We start from the raw sequence: 14,586 nt of genomic DNA, 5'->3' as shown, positions 1-14,586 counted from the left end.
TTGCTTTTGTAACAGACACATATTTCAATTATATTTATCAAAATTAATTCCTGTTAAAAAAAATTGACAGCCGGGATATATTATATATTGGCAAAAAAAATACATGGCATAAAGGAGATTACCGTAATAATTTGCATATTGAATGACCATGAGTCTGATATTAAATTTATTTTTTATATCACTGCTTATCTCTACATAAATTCTATTGAAATTCAAAGTGTGAGGTATGTAGTGGAAATTAATACTTCAGTTTGAAATGCCAGTTAAGCACTAAGCCATTAAGTTAAAATTTAGGACAATTATTGTTACAATCTTCTCTCATAACATTATGCCATTGTAATAATTGTGTCATGAACTTGGCAAGTCTGTTAGATATGTTAACAACTAGAACTATGATCTTTTATTAATTGTCAAAGCAAATAGTAAAGATATTTTAAGGGCATTTTTTAGAAGTATGTATTTTGCAATACATGCATGCATACAATACAGTTTGGTTCAATTCAATCAAGGTCATGCATTATAGCAATTGGAGTAATTAATTAAAACTGTCTGACTAGGAGCGTATTTGATTGTGAATGGTACATTACTGTCTTTGTGAAAAAGTTGTAGCATTGCCATGTAACAATCATTGTTGTAGTCTTAGTTATAAGATGATTGCTTTGTACTGAAACTTTGTTAACATTGTTAAACCACAAACATTAAAGATGTACACGGATATCCAATATGTCTTTCATGTGTTATTCTGCCTTTGCCAACCGAGAATAAAGAATGAGCATCTTGCCACATATCAATTTCAACTAAGTTTTTTGTCCTGTCCCTGTATAAAGCTCCCATGTATTATTTGTTTGAAATATCTTGAAAAAAAGATGGGAATGCACAAAGACAATAAACTGTGCTGTAACTATGCGTACATACTATACATTTGTGGAGAATAAAAAAGTTCAATAGAAAAGGAGACACATCCCAGATGAAATATGGGATACATGTATATCATAATAGTATATGTACATGAATAAAATACCATTAAATCTGTCCTAAGTTGAAGAGCATCATGTCACAGAAATGCAATCCAAACTAATACAGGGACAAATCATACTTAAACTAATGAACCCACTTGTCATATTTGATGGCCTACTTCATATGTACCTCTTGGCCTAATCATAGCTGTAATTAGTATAGGTATAAACTGGTGCCCATTGTTCATTTGTGTATACATGTACAGTTGAAAATTGTTATGTAACGAAATGGTCGGGATGTAGGAAAAAATTGAGATAACGAACATTTGACACATCCAAAATCCATAAAAGCACCAAATCCAAAACATTTGGGTCCAATTTATGTCTTTATTTACATCTGCAATTGAATCAGTCTTGTATTGTATTTCTGTCGTTAAAACAGCATACCTATTATTAAAGATAATAAATTGAATTATTTGTGTTTTTGATGACAATTTTTGTTTTGAACCCTAATAATCTCTATGGCCAATTTAGATATTTCCCCGGATTTTATACCAGGTTATCCTCTGAATTGGTCAACTAGAGCAGTGGAACTCATATCTGCACGACCTTTTGAAGTTATCCTTTTGTGCCCATTTCAGATTGTCATCAAATCAATAAAATCTCCATGTTTTATACATAAACCCAAAACCATGAGCTTACAAACAACTATTATTCACACTTACCGATTATCATGCAAATATGACAGTTTGTTATTTTGACACATACAGTAATTTCAAGTGACATGCCACAAACCATCATGAATTTTTTCGTGCCTACAAATTCCAACTGCAGTTTGACATAAAGAACACTGAAAGTAAATGAAATATGACCACAGGGACCGAAATACGACTTCGACATAGCGAAAAAATCGATATAGAAAAATTAACATAAGCAGAAATATTTTATATAGAATAAGAAGAAAAAAATTCGGGACTGTAGAAAAAGTTTGACACGACCAGAAAATTTGAGATATAAGAGATCCAATTTATAGTGAGTTTCCACTGTATCTAAGTTAAGCTTGCCATTTCATACCCCATTTATTTTATTATGGGACTTGCATAGATGTTCACTGGGGAATACAACATGCACCAGAATACATTTCAATGAAGTGAATGATTTTATACCGACTGAATAACATGAACATTTAGAATAGCATTACATTCATAATGTTCACTCTTAAATGTCAGTAAAATGAAAAAAACAACAAAAAAACTGAAGTGTAAATCCATGCAGTTTTTATTGGCTGAGTAAACTGACAAATTAACAATGATAAATACTCGATGTGAATGGTGCATATTGCAAGGAAATGCAGATACCAGTTTGTTATCTTTTTTACAAAAAATAGTAAGGTCTAGTTTTACAAGGTCGTATTCCTTAGAGGTAAACCTTGTACTAGATTAAAGATATATTTGCTCTGTTGTATATATGTTAGTTTCATTCTGGTGCTTTGTATCCATCAACCCAGCATCATAAACCCATGTTGCTAAGAATGTGGCATTCTCCTGAAAACATAAGTAATATAGACGAATTTGTGTACAAACAAGATGGGAAATTATTTTGATGGTTTAGAGCAATCTAAGTTGCAGCAGCATTTTATCCTTGTTCACATTAACAATTTGTGGAGCTATATTTTATGGCCAAGCATTTGGAATTTGAATAAATGTAGAGCTAATATATAAGATTAGGCTACCACGTTGAATCTTTCTTTGACTTCTTATCTTTAAGAATATAGCAGTTGAAAATCCTGTCAGGTGAATTAAATTGGCAGACATTTCTTCAAAATTTAAAATCCTTGGTAGAGTAGAAAGAAATGTTCAAAGCTTAAGAAGTCTTTTAACATTACCTGCTGTATAGAGTAAAAAAACTGATTCACTATTCTATTTTTCCAGGTCGGAAGGAGATTCTGAAGGGAATCTGTGGTAACTTCAAATGTGGAGAGTTGACAGCCATTATGGGGCCCTCTGGGGCAGGGAAGAGTTCTCTCATGAACATCCTGGCTGGTTACAGGTGAGTTAAATTTCCTGAATAACATCCTGATTTGAAACAGGTGAGTTGCATTCCCTCATGAACAACCTGGCTTGTTACAGGTGAGTTACATTCCTGCATGAACAACCTGGCTTGTTACAGGTAAGTTACATTCCCTCATGAACATTATGGCTGGTTACAGGTGAGTAACATTTCCTCATGAACATCCTGGCTTGATACTGGTGAGTAACATTTCTTCATGATTATCCTTGCTGGTTACAGGTGAGTAACATTTCCTCATGAACATACTGGCTTGATAGAGGCGAGTTTCATCCTCCCATGAACATACTGGCTTGATAAGAGGCGAGTTACATCCTCCCATGAACATACTGGCTTGATACAGGTGATTTACATCCCCCATGAACATACTGGCTTGATACAGGCGAGTTACATCCTCCCATGAACATACTGGCTTGATACAGGCGAGTTACACCCTCCCATGAACATACTGGCTTGATACAGGCGAGTTACACCCTCCCATGAACATACTGGCTTGATACAGGCGAGTTTCTTCCTCCCATGAACATACTGGCTTGATAGAGGCGAGTTTCATCCTCCCATGAACATACTGGCTTGATAAGAGGCGAGTTACATCCTCCCATGAACATACTGGCTTGATACAGGTGATTTACATCCTCCATGAACATACTGGCTTGATACAGGCGAGTTACATCCTCCCATGAACATACTGGCTTGATACAGGCGAGTTACACCCTCCCATGAACATACTGGCTTGATACAGGCGAGTTACACCCTCCCATGAACATACTGGCTTGATACAGGCGAGTTTCATCCTCCCATGAACATACTGGCTTGATACAGGCGAGTTTCATCCTCCCATGAACATACTGGCTTGATACAGGCGAGTTTCATCCTCCCATGAACATACTGGCCTGATACAGGCGAGTTACATCCTCCCATGAACATACTGGCCTGATACAGGCGAGTTACATCCTCCCATGAACATACTGGCTTGATACAGGCGAGTTACATCCCCTTATGAACACCCTGGCTGGTTAAAGGTGAGTTACATTCCCTTATGAGCATTTTGGCTGGTTAAAGGTGAGTTACATCCCCTCATGAACGTGTGAGTTACATTCCCTCATGAACACTCTGGCTGGTCAAGGTCAAAGGGGTTACATCCCCTAATGAACATGTGAGTTACATCCCCACATGAACACCCTGGCTGGCTAAAGGTGAGTTACATCCCCTCATGAACATGTGAGTTACATCCCCTCATGAACATCCTGGCTTGGCTTGTTACAGGTGAGTTACATCCCCTCATGAGCATACTGGCTGGTTAAAGGTGAGTTGCGTTGACCACTTTGAACAGTTGTGTGACTAAGACAGATGATACTGTCAAGAAATAGGATACATACCAAGATAATTTGATGTTTCCTTCAATGTTAAAACTTCGTTATTCATTTCAGGACAAGCGATATCGAGGGTGAGATTTTGGTTCGTAAGAAGGAACGTGACCTGCGTGCATTCCGTAAGTACTCATGTTACATCATGCAGGACGACCATCTCCTGCCCCACCTGTCTGTGGAAGAAGCCATGATGTGCTCTGCCAACCTCAAACTCGAGGAGAAAATGCCCATGTCTGAGAAGGAGGACAAGGTTTGTTTGCTTGGACTTTCATTAAACTGTTGTCTCCCTTTTGTATGTATGCAGTTATCTGCCATTGTTATGTGTTTTTATTTGTGTCCATTTGTTTCTCTTTATTTCGGTTTTATTGGATCCTTTTTTGTCATAGATCTTGCACTAGTTGGTCAGGGAAATGTGTAGAAAGTAGGAGAATACCAGTTGGGGGGAGGTCGGGTCACACATTCTCAAGATGAATCCTTTTTTACTTTAAATCCTGGATCTATTTTCAGTTCTGACCACAAGCCAATTTTTAAACGTGGAAGCATAAACTACCATAAAGCATAAACCAATTCAACCTTCAGATAATATTGATAATTCTATGTTTCTATTATTATTGGCAAGCACTTTTGCAAAAGAATGTTTTGAAATATTTTCAATCAAGTTGTGTTTGTATGAAACGCAGTATCTAAGCTTGAAATGATAGTAATGTTTTGCTTATGTTTCACAACATTTAATGATAAATGAGCAGTTTTCATCGGCAAATGGTTTAGATAACATTGAGAGAGCTTTCCTTCACTTCATTGATGTTCACATTTTAAGCAATATTTAATCATAAGAAATGCTCATGAAAGACATTTAATTACAAAAAATGCTCTTCAAAGACGATATATATTTATATTTGATATTTATACGATTTATATTTGAATTGTTTGTTTTATTAATGTGAACAAATTCATCTATTTCACTCCTCATCAGTGTTTTAATGCAAATGTTTCATACTTTACTTTATTTTCAAAATGATTACTTAATCATAAGTATGCACATAATCACTTGGCAAGCACACATTTGCATGAACCTAAACTTGCTAAGAGTTGCCCGCACTTAATCAGTTTAATGAGTTCTCTTTCATTACTGCCATAATTCATTAGGGTTTATTGATAATTAATTTTTGGTTCAAATTTCCGATGTGTTGCTAAACAAGCCAGAGTAAATGATAATAACAGTGAAACGAAGACAAGCTACCCCACTGCATTGGCGACATTGGAGGCTCACTGGGTGCTTGATAAATGAAGACTGTATTGCAAGGCACATATGGTGCATATTTCAAGGCTAAATGTTCTTAAATCCATTGTTATTTTTTTAGTATTATGTGGAGTTAAACTGCCTACTTTTTTATTTTATGTATATAAATCTCTTAAAAGGAAATAACAATAGACTAGTTTATCATTAACCACAGCGGACACAAGGTCTATCACATTTGCATTACATATACATGTATGCCCTTATTGTTTGTGTATGGGATGGAGGCCTTTTGTAAACTTTGAACCAAACTGAAAGATTGCACGTGTAAAACACAGATCAAAACAAGGTGGTTCCATTGTTCACCAGGCATATTTGAATGTGTTCAGCCAACTGGTTTATGCACAATATACCAAATTTTCTTGAAAAGATGCATACAGATTTACCCTTAAATAGTTAATACCACCCACTACACTATCATGTTTAATTGTTAAGTTTTTTGTCCGGTAGGTTGATGATATCTTGGATACACTAGGCTTGATGGATCATAAGAAGACACGCACCAGTAACCTCTCAGGGGGCCAGCGTAAACGACTCTCCATCGCCCTGGAGATGGTCAACAACCCACCCATCATGTTTTTTGATGAACCAACCAGGTAGGAGGAGTAGCACTGTATTGACATTGTAGATAAATTTGAATTTAAATAACCTCAAAAACTACAATTTGAAAATGAAAATTATTGTTCATTACATGCACTATTAATAACAAGGTATTTCATGCAATCAGATGAGTTTCTTCTTCTTCGATAATGTTTTTGTCAAGGAAAATATTGTTGACATTTGTTAACTAAAATGCTTAAAACGTAAAACTGAAAAAGTCTTAAAAGTTCAAATGACAACTGCATTACTATGCAATTTTACAGTATTTCCACCCTCTATTCCAGTGGCCTGGACAGCTCCTCATGTTTCCAGTGTATCACACTGTTAAAGAACCTCGCTGCCGGGGGCCGCACCATCATCTGCACCATCCATCAGCCCAGCGCTAAACTCTTCATGATGTTTGACCATGTAAGACTAATGTTATGCTTCAATATTTCACCTGTGACACACAGACACAGGTCTTCTAGTATATATGAGGTACAACATGGCTTGCTGTGATGCCTCCAATAGGATGGCAGCTCCCTGGGTGCAACATGTTTAAAAATTCATACATACAGGTTTTTGTTAAATTGTTTTAGAATTTCTACAATTACCTAAGTATAATACAATAAAAACAAGTGAAAAATTCAAAAATTAATCCTGTGTATTGGCACAAGGCAAGGGCCAAAAAGTCGATGAAGTAGGTACAGAAACATGTATGGTAAACACCCTATACACAACTACTAACAGACCACACACTCGTCAATAAAGCTTTACGATAAATGATGGGATAGCTGCCATGAAACACCAGTTCACTGTAACCCCTGGACTTCTGGAACCTGTTTTCTGATTGTTGCTGTCCATTTGTATTTTTCAACTGCTTTAACAAAGTCATTCATCAACCCAGCACTAAAGTCTTCTTTGTTTTTGACAATGCAAAGACTCTTGTAGACTTTATTATGGAATTTAACATCTTTGAGTTGATTGCTAGGATGATTTCTGTTTCAAGAACTCATGAGTGACAATGATTTTCTTTAATTTCCTTTTTAAACTGATGATGACTCAAATGGCTTTTAATATTTTCCTGTATTTCATGCAGTGTTTCTACCTTCTTGATGTGCTTGACTATCTCTGTATTGCAGCTGTACATGTTGGCAAGTGGAGAGTGTGTATACAAGGGAAGCATCAAACAACTCCTGCCGTACTTCAAGTCCATCGGCCTCGAGTGTCCCCCCTACAACAATCCGGCTGACTATGGTGAGTTTGGGAGCAGAACTTTTAAACTTATTTAGTTGTTACTTTGAAGTCTGTCTGTCTACCAGTCTGACTGTCATGTATATATGACCATCACATTATTTTTGGATTACTTAAAAAATGTCAAAAGTTTCCTTACGTAAATCTGAAGTACATGAAAGAAATATGGGCAGTGCATGTTTGAGCTATGTGTATACAATGTCATGGTCACATCAAGAATCAGAGATCATTTGTCTTCTCTTTCATTTTCAAACGGCTTGAGGAATTTCTAATGTTGAACAATTGTTTTCAATACAAGTATGATTCCTTGGTGGTTTTTTTTCTGATTATGAATCCCTGAACCCCTGTGCTTTGGTAAGTTTTTAAGGGGACCATAAAACCATATAAATTATAATTGTCACATGTATATACTGACCCCTATGTTTTGTAAATTTCAGTGATGGAGGTGGCAGCAGGAGAGACTGGTGAAGACAAGGTGACACTGCTTGTTCAGAATGTCCGCTCTGGGAATATGGACAAATACATGGCTAGTCACACCCCAGCCATGTCTAACAGGTATATGTAATGTCACTATGCATGTGTGCAAGACAAACATACATAGAGATGGTATTGAGAGGTTTCTTAAGTTAAAATGTTTGGTCATGGAATGTGAGCAAATACATGGCCAGTCAGGCCTCTGCTGCATCCAACAGGTATCTACATTATGCAATGGGTAGTTAAATCATGTGCATACCTGTTAAGTAAGTCATAGATTAGGCTGAGTTTTCCAGGGAGACCACAAATTGTGACTTCTCCTAGCAACCAACAATCAACTTGTTCCATTTCAGGACATCTAAGAGCAGTATGTCATCTATCGCGGAGGCTCCGGAGCTGGTATCCGGGGATAACACAGAGAATGACAGTCTCCTAGCAGCCAATGGTGACCCTGGCGACCACTATCTTGCCATTGATGAAAAACACTCGGTATGAGATCCTGTATATTATAGCAAGAGATCATTCCAAAGTAACCTAATTCCTAACTTAATTAATCCCCCCTTCGAAGAAGAGGGGTATATTGCTTTGCACATGTCGGTCGGTCGGTCCGTCCGTCGGTAGACCAAAGCTTGTCCGAGTGATAACTCAACAATTCCTGGACGTATGATCATCAAACTTGACAGGAAGGTTGGGCCTGACCAGAAGAAGACCCCTATTGATTTTAGGGCTCATCGGGTCAAAGGTCATCACAGTGACCTTTAATGGTAAAATAATTTTGAAGCTTGTCCGAGTGATAACTCAACAATGCCTAGACCTATGGTCATCAAACTTGATATGGAAGTTACGTCTGACCAGTAGATAACCCCTATTGATTTTTGGGGGTCATCAGGCCAAAGGTCAAGTTCACAGTGACCTTGAATGGTAAAAGGTTGTCTGAGTGATAACTGGACAATGCCTGCACCCATGGCCCTCATACTTGACTTGGAGGTTGGTCCTGACCAGAAGATGACCCCAACAGTTTTTGGAGGTCATCGGGCTAAAGATCAAATGTCACAGTGACCTTGAATGGTAAAAGGTTGTCCGAGTGATAACTCGACAATGCCTGTACCCATGGCCCTCATACTTCAGTTGGAGGTTGGGCCTGACCAGTAGATCGCCCCTATTGATTTTAGGGGTCATTAATCCAAAGGTCAAGGTCACAGTTACCTTGAATGATAAAAGGTTGTCCAAGTGATAACTCAACAATGCCTGCACCCATGGCCCTCAAACTTGACTTGAAGGTTGGGCCTGACCAGTAGATGACCCCTCTTGACTTTGGGGGTCGCCAGGCCAAGGTCAAATGTCACAGTAACCTTTAACACAATAAAGTTAACAAATCTTCTCGCTGTGATATCTCAACAATGCCTGAACTTATGATCATCAAACTTGACGTGGAAGTTGGGCATGACCAGTAGATGACCCTTATTGATTTTAGGAGTCATAGGGTCATAGGTCAAGTTCACAGTGACCTTGAATGCAATTTTTTTTCCAGTGATAACTCGACAAAGTCTGCACCCATGGCCCTCAAACTTGACTTGGAGTTGCGTCTGACCTGTAGATGACCCCTTATGATTTTAGAGTTATCGGGTCAAAGGTCAAGGTCACAGTGACTTTGAACGAAAAAAGCTTGTCTGTGTGATAACTTGTCAATGCCTGCACCCATGGCCCTCAAACTTAACATTTAGATTTTTGGTGACCAGCTGATGACTCCTATGGATTTTGAGGTCAAAGGTCATAGTCATAACACACTCTATCCTCACACTTTCAATGGTTATAATCTTAAAACTGCCTCAAAGGCATCCAATGTCAGTGACAAATCAGCTGTCATTTCGGTTCATGCATATTTCATTCAATTGTCCATATAATCCTGACAACTGGCGCTCAGGGGGGGGCATAATGTTTGACAAACATCTCTTGTTCCTAATTGATTGTATCAAGCATAAGGTTATAGGTGATATTTAGAAAGAGCAGCATATAGTTTTTTATGTAACAGCAAACATTTTACTAAGACTTTAATAAATATGAATGGCTTGTTTTGAAAAACTTGTTGCATAAACTAAATAATGATCTCAAAGTTCAAACTACTCTAGCTATAAAGTTGATCAGATTTCAGTGGTAGTATTTACATTCAATATACCGTTAATTTACTCAATTGATGCAATATGTTGCACTCCCATTGTGCAGGACATAACGCCAAACTCATCGCGGGCAAGTACACCTTGTTCTGACATGGTTGCCAAGGTTTGTTATATGGTTGATAAGCAACACTTGTGTTAGTTTGGCCTGTTTGCCATTGCATGCATGGCACTGTTATAAGTGAGTCTTGCTTGTGTACAGTCTGCTTTTTAGATTTAAATTTGTTTTTTATGGTTCTTTTTTACGGCTTACTTAAGCAGGCATGACTTTTTGGCTTAATGAGATGATGATATATCCTGTAAAACATATAACTTATGGGGGGAAGGCAATTATTTAAATAGTATATAGGTGGGTGTCTTTTTTCGCTAATTTGGACCCTGAAAGTGTAAATTTGCTTCTGTAGGGGGGTGGTTTATTAGCTCCACTGGCCGAAGGCCATGGAGCTTATGTCGTCACAGATTGTCCGTCGTGAGTGCGTGCGTGCGTGCGTGCGTGCATGCGTGCGTAAACTTTTACTTTAAACGACATCTCCTCTGAAACTGATAAGCGGATTTTGACAAAACTTCACAGGAATGTTCCTTTGGTGGTCCTTTACCAAAATTGCTCAAATGGTTCCGGTCCATTGCACAATATGGCCGCCAGAGCTAAAAATAGCAAAATCTTTAAACGACATCTCCTCTGAAACGGTTCGGCAGATTTTGATGAAACTTGACAGTAATGTTCCTTGGGTGGTCCTTTATTAAAATTGCTCAAATGGTTCTGGTCCATTGCACAATATGGCCGCCACAGCTAAAAATAGCAAAATCTTTAAACGACATCTCCTCTGAAACGGATAGGCAGATTTTGATGAAACTTGACAGAATTGTTCCTTGGGTGGTCCTTAACCAAAATTGCTCAAATGGTTCCGGTCCGCTGCACAACATGGCTGCCAGGGCAAAAAAATAGAAAAACCTTTAAAGAACATCTTCTCAGAAACCGATGATCAGATTTTGATGAAACTTAACAGAAATGTTCCTTGGATGGTCCTTTATCAAATTTGCTTCAATGGTTTCGGTCCACTGCACAAGATGGCCCCCAGAGGTAAAAATAGAAAAACCTTTAAACGACTTCTCCTCAGAAACCGATGATCGTATTGCAATGAAACTTGACAGAAATGTTACTTGGGTAGTCCTTAACCAAAATAGCCCAAACAGTTCTGGTCTGCTGCACAACATGGGCACCAGAGCTAAGAATAGAAAAAAACGTTAAACTACATCTTCTCAGAAACCGATTATCAGATTTTGATGAAACTTTACATAAATGTTCATCGGGATGCCCTTTAACCAAAATTGCCCAAATGGTTCCGGTCCGCTGCACAACATGGCTGCGAGAGTTAAAAATAGAAAAACCTTTAAGGACTTCCCGTCCGCAGTCTTCACGAAAAACATTTTAACCTACTAGCCAGTTGGACTAGCATAATGGCATATTTTACTAGTCCGAATGACAATCTAGTAGTCCGACTATTTTGCCACATTATAAAACTGTATGCTTGAGGTAAATACCTATTTCAATTGAGCAGCTTGCAGTTTGAGTAAACATTTCTTTATTATGATGCTCATGCAGTGATAGGGAGTGACATCCTTCTGTTGGGAATAGTGCTCCTTGTTTTTCAGAACCTATGGGTACTATGTAAAAACAAAAGGCATCTTGCTTGAATAGACTGTAATAATATCAACATGGTTAGAAAAGAAATGCCATGCTTTAATAGCTTTGATTACATTTTACTACTGAATTACCTCCCTTTAATAGAAAAAAAAATAATGTCTTAATTTTTCACCTATAGCATCTTTAAATAATTTTTAAACAATAATAATTTATGAGTAAACATATAAGCATAAAGTTCTCACAAAAAGATCAATTTAAAAACCTTACATTTATACATAGGAAAGTATATATAGACTGAACATTAATTTTCGTTTAAGTGACATTCTGAAAGTTTATGAAACAGCTATTTTTAGTAACTTAAATGGCCGAAAAGTGTAAGTGAAACACCAAGTCGCTTCTATCTCGTCAGTTCTTGTTCAGGTTAGATATTTGCTTCATAATCTATTCAGATTAAATGTTAACCGATGATCAGATTTTGATGAAAATTGACAGAAATGTTCCTTGGGTGGTCATTAACCAAAATTTGTTAAATGGTTCCAGTCCACTGCACACCATGGCTGCCAGAGCTAAAAAATAAAAAAAACTTTATACGACTTGTCGTCGAAACCGATGACCTTTTTTCGATAAAACTTGACAGAAATGTTTGTTTGGTGCTCCTTTACTCAAATTGCCCAAATCATTTCGGTCCACTGCACAACATGGCAGCCAGAGCTATTAAAGTAAAAAATTTTTTTAAATAACTTCTCCTCAAAAATTGATTGTATTTCTATGAAACTTGACGAAAATGTTCACTAGGTGGTCTTTGCTTGAACCTTTTGGCCAGTGGAGCACAGGCACTGATGTGCCTCTTGTTTTAAAAGTGCCTTCCCCCCGGGGGTTATATGTTTAAATGGAATAGCCCTTAGTTGTTTTCATTATTATGTTGTGAAATGGAAGTTATGCCTGCTAACAATAATGATTAGAGTTTCTTTCTTCTATACACTTTTAAAAGCATTCTAATGACATTTATTATGTTGACCAAAACAGTTTATGTATGGTTGTCTGTTTGTTTGCTTGTTTGTCTTTTAAAGAAAAAAGTCTTACAGGGCTTCCGTTAAAGGAAGTTTGGAAGTATATTACTCCCTAGAAATTGGTTAAAACTTCCAAAATTGATTCCTTGGAAGTACAAAAACTTCCATAATTTTGAAGAAAACTTCCAAAGTTGAAAGCTTGGAAGTTCATAAAATCGAAACCATTTGTCAATATTACTTTTATAGTCATAATTTCAATCAGTTTAAGTGTTTTTAAGTCAGATGAATTATAATAATATCAGTTAAAGTGAAAATTATTTGATTTTTTATATATTTGTTGAAAAATAGCTGAAAAAGATATTGTATTATGGAGACTTAAACTTCCATATTCCAGTGTAAAACTTCCAAAAGTGATTCACAGGAAGTTCATACTTCCAGTTTAAAATTCTTAATGGAAGCCCTGGTCTTATCGTATCTATCACTTGAGTTGTACTATCTGACATATGCCCCTTCATTAATTCAGAAAAAATGAAAAGCCTTTTTGGTTGACAGTTTGTCAGTCTTTGTTATGCACTTGGCCTAATTTATGCCTTATATTTTTTGATAGAATGCATTTCATTTGCTTCTTTCTGTCTGAATGTATCTCCTCAATCTGTTTATATGATGCACAAAATGGTGTGTGCATTGGAAAGAATGGACACCCGTCTGTAGATAATGTATTGCATGGCTGGTGAATTTTCTGTGAAGTGTAAAACCACTGTATTCATGATCTCTTTTTGTCCTGGAATGTGTAAGTTTAGTTTCCAGTTATGTATCTTATATACAAATGAATGCTGACAAAGTTGTACTGTCTATTCCATTGTCTGCCAATGATTTATTGTTTAGATTCAAGATATTGACATACGTTATTGTATACTGCATGATATTCTACTGATAGTATGCATTTACAAAAGTATCTATGATTTACCATACTTACGCAATAGTATCTATGATTTACCATATTTACGCATAGAATCTATGATTAACCGTATTTACGCATAGAATCTATGATTTACCGTATTTACACAATAGTATCTATGATTTACCATATTTACGCATAGGATCTATGATTACCATATTTATGAATGTCAAAATTGGTATTTGAATATTCGAAAAAAATGTTGAATAAATAGAATAAAAAAACCTTTGACCTACAACGCTGCTTGTGTGTATTGTTCATTTGTCTTGTTTTTACAATGATTGGCCCCTAATGCCAGAGGTGTGAATGTGATGACAATACACTAAACACGCGTCATAGGTCATTTAAGGACATATCGTCGGGTACTATAAAAAGTCGCCATAATTTTACAACTGGCTATTGGACAAGTGACACCAAAAAATAAATTATTTTTGGTAAATTTAAATGCCTTTGCCAATTAAGGATTAAAGGAATCGGCCTTCACACTAATGTGCTGTCTTGGTTGCAAATTAGGCTGTGCATAATTGCTCAAAGCGCCGTGATACTATGTATGGCATGTGCTACAATAATGTAGTTACATGTATGTGCTGTTAACTGTTTCCCATGTTTCGATGCACTGTTCTTGCTTTGATATGTAACTGTATAGTACGGCGTTTAGGATATATTTCCCCTATTGATGTACAATAGAAGAATCAAATTCATATATGTTTTCGTTTTATTATTTTACTAGTTCCCGAGTTTACTGCTCGTCCTACAGATAGAGCCTCCATTGGCTCATTACGCCATTTGATTAGTAATCCAT

At 36.8% G+C, this 14,586-nt stretch overlaps 1 protein-coding gene across 4 annotated transcripts in view; it reads left to right on the top strand.

The window, feature by feature from the left end:
• The window catches only part of LOC128233907 (ATP-binding cassette sub-family G member 1-like), a 38,483-nt gene that overhangs the window by 12,206 nt on the left and 11,691 nt on the right, over positions 1-14,586 (top strand). For 2 of the 4 annotated variants that reach the window (XM_052947784.1, XM_052947783.1), the window contains exons 2-9: positions 2,888-3,005; positions 4,454-4,643; positions 6,141-6,286; positions 6,575-6,698; positions 7,412-7,526; positions 7,961-8,078; positions 8,351-8,486; positions 10,221-10,277. In XM_052947784.1, the coding sequence (XP_052803744.1) occupies positions 2,888-3,005; positions 4,454-4,643; positions 6,141-6,286; positions 6,575-6,698; positions 7,412-7,526; positions 7,961-8,078; positions 8,351-8,486; positions 10,221-10,277 (1,004 nt within the window). The remainder of the gene's footprint in view (positions 1-2,887; positions 3,006-4,453; positions 4,644-6,140; positions 6,287-6,574; positions 6,699-7,411; positions 7,527-7,960; positions 8,079-8,350; positions 8,487-10,220; positions 10,278-14,586) is intronic. The other 2 variants (XM_052947785.1, XM_052947786.1) reach the window with 1 other exon arrangement.

Source organism: Mya arenaria, chromosome 5 (genome assembly GCF_026914265.1).
Source record: "Mya arenaria isolate MELC-2E11 chromosome 5, ASM2691426v1".
In the NCBI taxonomy this organism is placed as follows: Eukaryota; Metazoa; Mollusca; class Bivalvia; order Myida; family Myidae; genus Mya; species Mya arenaria.
This window is presented reverse-complemented; position numbering and strand designations above follow the sequence as displayed.